The 8,613-nt window shown below is 43.1% G+C and overlaps 1 protein-coding gene across 2 annotated transcripts; it reads left to right on the top strand.

Moving 5' to 3' along the window:
- The first annotated feature begins 5,523 nt into the window (after positions 1-5,523).
- On the top strand, positions 5,524-7,976 carry LOC310792538 (C-type lectin domain family 4 member E-like). 2 transcript variants are annotated; one of them, XM_083654226.1, is made up of 6 exons: positions 5,524-5,639; positions 6,596-6,685; positions 6,810-6,974; positions 7,104-7,249; positions 7,435-7,535; positions 7,654-7,976. In XM_083654226.1, exons 1-6 carry the CDS (start codon positions 5,591-5,593, stop codon positions 7,796-7,798), a joined length of 696 nt encoding a protein of 231 aa, XP_083510352.1. In that variant the 5' UTR covers positions 5,524-5,590; the 3' UTR covers positions 7,799-7,976. The 2 variants fall into 2 exon arrangements, with proteins under 2 accessions (XP_083510352.1, XP_083510353.1); XM_083654227.1 differs by lacking the exon at positions 6,810-6,974.
- Positions 7,977-8,613: the final 637 nt, after the last annotated feature.

Genomic DNA, 8,613 nt, shown 5'->3' with positions numbered 1-8,613 from the left:
AATGACGTGCAGCGCACAGGCCTGTCTTCTCTCTGCCCTTGTCACCCTGATGAAGGCCTGTGTGCCGCAACGCGTCGGTCATGTCATGGTGTCTTTGGGTCATTTATAAACAAAATTAATTCTGTTCTTTTTCTATTGATTTTTTTTGTACTGTTATTTTTACATTGAAGTCAACGGCGAGTGGCTTGTGTTTTCCCCCTGAATAGGGGCGCAGCGCCTTGACGTTTTGCAAAGTACCCAGATTTGCTGGTCTGGTCTATCCAGACGCAGGTTGCACATCTGAGTTTTCTAAATAAAACTTGGTGATTATCATTTTATTTTGGCCACTATAATCGTGATATGAAATGTTCTTACCCTTTCATCTCTAGGGGGAAGCAAAGCAGGCTCTTGTGGAGGCAGGGCATAGCTGTAGTGGAGGCAGGCCAGGCTGTGGTGGAGGCTTTTGGTCCATAAAGATGACTTCTGCACATAAAACAAAATACATTGTATACTGTGTTTTGCATTCTAATGATAGCCTATGTTCCACATTGTGTTTTTGTTGAACACAGGGTTTCTTCACATTTTCAAATAAAAAAATTCCATGTTTTCCAGACCTTATTTGTTTTAAAGATTACGTCTGGTGTTCAATGTGAGGGAGATAGACATCTTGCCCCTGCTACCTAGGTTATATCAGTATAGATGAAGATTGTTCTTCACAGGCAGATATATCAGAATGTGTGTGTGTGTGTGTGTGTGTGTGTGTGTGTGTGTGTGTGTCTAAGTAGATAATTACAACCCGTACAGTCTGCTATACTGTACAGTTTGTCTACTGTAAACAACCTAGGGGTTATGCTAATCAGATGATACTCTTAGTTACACAGAAAGGCAGACAAGCTAGCATTACAGTCAAGCTGATTTCAGATGAAGTCGTAGCTAGCCAGCTAGACATGACCACAAGCTATTGAGAAACAAACGCACCTCAAGACTGCCCATAATGATCCAGCTGCTACATACTGTACGCCAATAACGTTTCAGATGATCTGAAAGCAATAATGTTATCTCACTACCCTTAACAACACTACTGTAAACACCCCGTCACGTGTTACAGTACCAGGATGAAACGATTAGCGTTACCAATAAATATTTTCGCCCCCCCCCCCCCCCCTCCTAACTAACGCGATGTTAACTAACGCCAATGCACAGCGCGATGCTGTCTAGGTCAAAACAACATGAGTCTAATCAATAAAATGTTATATTATTCCAAATTGAATCATAAATTACTTACTTAACGTAGTTATTCCCTAAATGAGTTTCTCTGCTACACTCCGCCATCTTGAACACAGCTGAGATGCAACGAATCGCCAAACTTCTTCTTCTTCTTCTTCTTCTTTAGTGTTTTATGGCGGTTGGCAGCCAACTTAAAGGTGCATTACCGCCACCAACTGGATGAAGTTTGATGTCTTCTTCATATTGGAATCTATTTACATTGTTCATCATATATCCACCCATAGTACTCCCATTCACGATATATATGTCCATTCTACGACTCAGTCGGCGGGAACTCATCCCTCAGCGCCTTCTCGATCTCCTCTCCAGAAATGTCAACAACATTCAAGAACCTTCTAGCTGCATCCATCATCATCTTAATCTTTTCCTTTTTTCCCTTGAATGACGTTATTTCTTTTCTATTGTATTCTTCTACGGGTTCTCCCCAAGGCTGCTGTCTCTCCTCACTACTCTATATTTTGTACACAAACGACTGTCGTAGCTTTCACCCCAACAGATTCATCATCAAATTTGCAGATGATTCTGTTATTGTCAGTCTCCTTGGTGAGGAGGAATCACAGCATGGTCCTGTAGTTGACGATTTTATAACCTGGTGTGATGAGTCCTTCCTAGAGCTAAACGTATCCAAAACAAAAGACATGATCATCAGCTTTAGGAAGGCTCCCCCCAGTGACACTTTTACCCGAATCAAAGGTACAAATATTGAGATAGTGGACAGCTACAAATACCTGGGTGTTGTTATTGATAACAAGTTGTGCTTCGACTCACATGTTGCTGCCACATCAAAAAAGGTCCAACAGCGTCTCTTCTTTTTGAGAAAAATGCGATCTTTTAATGTATCTTCTGAACTCATGACACTTTTTTATAGGAGTTTTATTGAATCTGTTTTTATGTTTTGCATGGTGGCCTGGTACGGCAACACAACCATGGCCAACAAGAACAGGCTCGGTAGCCTAGTTAAGGTGGCAAGCAAGATTTCTGGGAGCACCTTAACCCAGCTCCTCGACCTCTACAAGAGGCAGGTGATCAGGAAGACCACGTCCATCCTGGAGGCCCCTGATCACCCCCTCCATCTAGAATTTGAGCTCTTGCCCTCAGGGCGTCGGTTTAGAGTGCCCGCGACGAGGACCAAGCGCCTCAAACTTTCTTTTGTCCCGGCGGCCATTCAGCTGCTAAACGGCAGTTAGAATTATAATTCCCTGACTTTGCCTGTTTGCACCTTACTGCTCACTCTTGCACTTTTTATGATGCTACCTTTTGCACTTTGTGATACTTGTTCATTGCCCTGTGCTTTTATGTTTTATGTATGTATGTTTTTAGCTGTAGTTTTATCTTGACTCTTAAGTGTTTGTTTGTTTTTAGCCTTTGTGGTTTTATGTGAGTATTTTTGTGCCTGTTTTAGTGTTTGTGCTGCACTACGTGTGTTTTTAGATTTCCCTGTCTGCAAACCAATTTCCCTGCGGGGACAATAAAACTACCTTTGACCTTTGACCTTTGACCTTTGACCTTTGACCTTGACCTGTTCCGCACAATTAATTACCATGGCCATGAATGTCAAAAATCCTTTCTTGTCCACACAAATATTTCGTTCAATTCCACCATTTCCACTCTTCTGCTCCGATTCATTTTGCTCTACCACTTTTTCCTTTCTCTCAATCTCCCTGCACTTAACAGCCTCAGCATACGACACTCCTTTCTTCTCTCTGATCCTGCTCACTTCAATCTCCTTAACTCTACGTGGACACTACGCTGATCCTGTGTTGTGACTCCCCTCACAGTGCAGACATTTTGCCTCATCTTTACATGTCTCCCTCCTGCACTCCTTTCCACCACACCTTCCACATCTCCTTTGTCCTCTGCACACTGCAGCAACATGACCGTACTCCTGACACGAATAACACCTGAGAGGAGCCCTCTCATACTCCCTCACCCTATAGCTGACACAATCCAAAAATACTCGATCCGGGATTTCACCTACAAAACTCAAACACACTGAGGTACTCTCCTCGCTTACACCATCTCTAAACCGATTCATTCTCTTCGCCTTAAATACACCTTCCACTTAAATTCACAAATAAATCACAGTCAACACGTACTGGCACTGGTGCATGCTCCCTAGTCCGATACCTCACGAGTCCGACACCTCACGAGTCCGAAAAAAGAGGCATTGGACAGGGGATCATGTCTATGTTCCCCGGCTTCTATGTTCCCCGGGTTCTATATTCCCCGTTTTTCACTAACCCTAAACCTAACCTCCCCCAGACCCTAACCCAAAACCTAACCTCTCCCACCCCCACGCCTAAACCTAACCTCCCCCAGACCCTAACCCAAAACCTAACCTCTCCCACCCCCACGCCTAAACCTAACCTCCCCCAGACCCTAACCCAAAACCATGAGGTGTCGTCGGACTCGTGAGGTATCGGACTAGGGAGCAGTCCCCCTGGCACTCCACTGATCACTCCTTTCTTCACTGGACCCGTCGTTCCAAGTCGGAAAGTAAACACATTACACTCCATCAATCCCTGAACACTCTTTCATTCCAACCACCCAAGGCCCCGACCCCTCTTTTTTCACTTTCTTAATATTCTGAGCAGACCCGCTCGATACACTCGATACACTCTTTCTCTTGTTTTCCAGACACCTCGAATCTTCATTGTTTGATTCTCCCTCCAAATCACTCTCAGACGGCATTTCCGCCATTGTGCTCCGACGCCTTCCCTTGCGCGTCATCCCACCAGCCGCAGCCGAGCCTTCTTTCAAGTTTACCGAATCGCCAAACTACGGTGCTCATGCGTGCTCATGCGCGCATGGAGTTTGAGCCCAATACACAATGAATGTAAAATGGATCAGCTGGCGTTTACCGGTGTCAGAAAGTCTCTGAATACTTTTAATGATAAAAACAAAACAAAGATAAGAGCTCTTTCTTTATGATTTGTTTTTAATTTCAGACATTTTATGTTTTATTGACAGACGTATCGTGAGAGAAAGACAGAGGTGTGGGAGAAAGAGGAGAACATGCAACAGGGTTTGGGTCTGGGTTTGGGTCTGGGTCTGGTCGTCGGGGGCGGGGTTTTCCCGGCCCATAATAGGAAGAAATGTTGGTCCAGGAACAACTGTTACTTGGTGAAATCAGTTCGTGCGTTCACCACACACACCCATGATCCACTCCCTGACTTGAGGAAACCTGCTTGGTGGCCTCGCACAGATCAATCCAGCATCCAGATCTACTGGATCCCAGCTGATTTAGTACCTGGAAAGATCTGGTCCAGGGCAGGCTCACCGGTAGCACGTGTACGATGGAGGCTCAGGTCTGAATCTGACCCGCGGTTCTTTGCCGCATGTCATCCCCTCTCTCTATCCTCACCTTTCCTGTCTGCGTACTGTCCTATCTAAATAAAGTATAAATATTTCCTGAAGATTTTCAGGCTCTTAAGTCCAGTAAAGAACTTCCTAATTGTGAAGCGCAACTTTCTTTTTCAAATCGCACACTCATATTCCTCTCTTTATCTCCTTCTTATCAGACCTACTTCAACAGTCACAGATCAAGGTTTAAAGCTACAATATGAAAACATGACAAGAGGAAGTGGGCTATAGCTCACTCAGATAAACATGTGGATGTTGTGCCTATGTGATTACATGTGAAACCCATGTAAATTCCATTTGTAAATGCATACAAATTCCCATGTGAAACCCATCTGAAACCTATGGGATTACATGTGAAACCCATGTAAAACCCGGGCAAATATACGCTCAATCGCTCATTTGCATTGACTTTGTATGTAAACTCGATGCCAGCGAAAAACTTTAATAGGTCGGTGTGAACGCACCTTTACATCTTTGGTGATCATTGTTTTGGTGTTTTGTGTTCAACATCATATTATTATATTCATCTCCTGCAGTGCTTCATAGCCCTCATTTAAGAGTCAAGAGTCACTTTGATAGTCACAGTCAGAAGGTAGAATATGACTTAATGCAGTATGCAGCACAGAGGTCACATCAGTAGTAGAAGACAGAGCGATACAGAAAAACTGTCTCAAATTATAACATGCAAAGTAAAAAGCATTATGTGTTGGAGACTAACTGCACAGTCAGCTTCCTCCCTGCGTTAGTGTGGTCTAGATGTGTGATTTACCCATAACTGCCATGTCTTAGTGCCGTCTAGAGGTGTGATTGACGCAAATGCTGACAGAGTTCTGAGGAACACATGTAGAGTCAAGCCCCAGAAGTAGAAGTCACAAGCAGAGAGAGCTGCAGCATGGCGAGGTCTGCTCGTCGTGCCCGACGAGAGGAACTTGAAATAACTGAGATCGACGAGGATCATCCCATGACGGCTAATTCTGCTGAGAGGCATCAGCGCATAGCCAAGAGACATGGTAAGAAAAATACAACCCGATCTCCAAAAAAATTGTAAAATACCGGTAGCAACGATTTTGAAGCAACGTTGCTATGTTACAATGAGGCCCGTAGCTACCATTGAAGACACCGAGGTAATAATAAAAAAAAAAAATAGCCCCGGCCCCCAGATCTATTCATCTGACATTGATGTTTTAAAGCCCTCATAAATAGCATGATATATGACAGTTGATCAGAAATGCAACAATTTGCTTCCTCTCTGTGTGCTATAGAAGGAAGAGACATAACTCACCACAACGTTCACATTTTGCATTGGGGCTAGATTGGGGCTAGACTTTGGGGACAGTTCTATTGAAGTGAATGGGTAAGTAACTCCCCTGTAAGTGATGTTGGTGTAGATGGGCCATTGTATTTAATTGAGCAGTATTCTGCCATGTGACCTGTATGCAGAATATATATTATTTGGGGAGACATTTATTTTTTGTATCATTGTAAAGCAACAGCACAGTAAAGAGGATATTAATCTAACATGATGTCTGTAGTTCTTTCTAGATCTAACCTCTTAATTTTGCTCTCAAAGTGCACCAGATTGAAGCATTTTTCTTTAAAATGGACAAAATGTTCTAATGTTCAATTTCGGCTCCAAAATTGTAAAATGGTAACGTACGTTTCTACAGGGGTGGGCGTGGTTTACGGAGATTTTCCGTTTCTAACCCCTCCCTCTACCCTAACCCTAACCCTAAAATCTCAGAACGTTACCATTTTACAGTTTCGGAGCCGAAATTGTAACATAGTAACGTTGGTCCAAAATGTTGCTATTTTACAATTGTCTGTGAGACTGTGTTGGAAAAATATGGGAAGATGATTTGAAGATGTCATATTTTGCTTGATACATCTTCTTGACACTATAAACAGCAGTGAGCAGTGGAAATGGTTTTGTGAGCTGCTGTCCTACATGTGAATGTTGGTTCCACAGAGGGAAACGTTTACAAGCTGGTCTTGGTGAGCTTTGGGCTGCTGTGTGCTACACAAGGTGCTCTCAACGTCTCTCTGCGTCTCATCGTGCGTGAGTGTCTTTCTATTTTCAATTCCTTATGTTTGGTCACTGCCAAGAGAAGCAGGTATCTCAATTCCTCCAACCTAGAAGGACTAATTCAAGGAACATGGTTTTCTCTGACAAATGCTTTCAGATAATTCAGATATGCAGAAGCTAGGGCTGTTGACGATGGAGAAAGACCAGTTACAGACCAGTAACAACAACCTGACTAAAGAGAGAGACCAGTTACAGACCAGTAACAACATCCTGACTGAAGTGAGAGACCAGTTACTGACCATGCTGGGAGTGTGTAACCAGAGTGAGTAAATGTTGATCAGAATAAGTTAAATGATATCATTAAATGAAAGCAGTTCACATAGTTATGATTTTATGTGTGAGTGTGATCATTAACATACATATTTTGTTGTGTTGTGTTGATTTGTCGCAGCCCGAATGTCTAATTGTTGGACTAGATTTGACTCTAAGTGGTACTACGTCTCTGCTGCTGCTGAGGGGAAAACCTGGGAAGAGAGCAGACAGGACTGTCTGAAGAGAGGAGCTGATCTGGTGATAATCAACAGCAGAGAGGAACAGGTGTGTGTGTGTGTGTGTGTGTGTGTGTGTGTGTGTGTGTGTGTGTGTGTGTGTGGGGAAGGGGGGGTCAGAGAGCCCCCCCCACGCGCGCGCGCGTGTGTGTGTGTGTGTGTGTGTGTGGGTGTGGGTGCGTGCGTGCGTGCATGCATTGTGTGTGAACCCTCCACTTCTGTCTCCACAAACAGGACTTCCTGGTTGGACTAGACAGGATTGTGTGGTTTGGTCTGACAGACAGAGAGACAGAAGGGACCTGGAGATGGGTGGATGGATCACCTCTGACCACAGCGTAAGACCTGATCACATTTGTTCTGACTCATTGGTGTGAGACTTCCAGAGTCACTGTAGCTACAGTATGGACCATGTCTTCACCACAGGGTTTGACTCCTTGTCCTCTTCTGTTTCAGGTACTGGAGGGAGGGGCAGCCTGATAGTTATCAGGTTGACGAGGACTGTGCTGTGCTGTCTTTTTATTCTAGTGACCCTTTGAAGAACTGGCACGACGTGTCATGTGACATAAAGCGCCGCTGGGTCTGTGAGATGAAGGTGTGACAGTTCATCATTAATAACAGCTTTGTTAAAGCCCCTTGTTCAATATTTACCTATAAGTGCATTAGTATATTTAGAGCCAAAACCTGGATCAGCTGCTGTTACAGCTGCTGTCTCTCAGTATATAACATGTTTAAAGCACAGTTTATATCATCTGTTACAGCTGCTGTCTCTCAGTATATAACATGTTTACAGCACAGTTTATATCATCTGTTACAGCTGCTGTCTCTCAGTATATAACATGTTTACAGCACAGTTTATATCATCTGTTACCGCTGCTGTCTCTCAGTATATAACATGTTTAAAGCAGAGTTTATATCATCTGTTACAGCTGCTGTCTCTCAGTATATAACATGTTTACAGCACAGTTTATATCATCTGTATCAGCTGCTGTCTCTCAGTATATAACATGTTTACAGCACAGTTTATATCATCTGTAACAGCTGCTGTCTCTCAGTATATAACATGTTTACAGCACAGTTTATATCATCTGTAACAGCTGCTGTCTCTCAGTATATAACATGTTTACAGCACAGTTTGTATAATCTGTTTGCAAAATGTTTCAAACTTTAAAGGAGCATTTAGCATCATTGAAGTTTGCTCATTTCCTGCCTTGCCTTGCTGTTTTACATCACTGTACAGTTTCCAGTGCTATTATCATTTGATGAGATATTTGTTATTTTTCCTATATATATATTTTTTTTAAGTAACTGCTTTGAAATAAAAACAGTGTCAATATTAAGGCAAAATTGGGTGACATGTATTGGGTCATATTTGTAGAGAGGCTTGTTACTGTGTGTGTGGAATAAGTGGTGGAA

Source organism: Poromitra crassiceps (genome assembly GCF_964638095.1).
Source record: "Poromitra crassiceps genome assembly, chromosome: 18".
Lineage (NCBI taxonomy): Eukaryota > Metazoa > Chordata > Actinopteri > Beryciformes > Melamphaidae > Poromitra > Poromitra crassiceps.
Note: the sequence above shows the minus strand (reverse complement) of the source record. Positions and strands in the feature narration are given on the sequence as shown.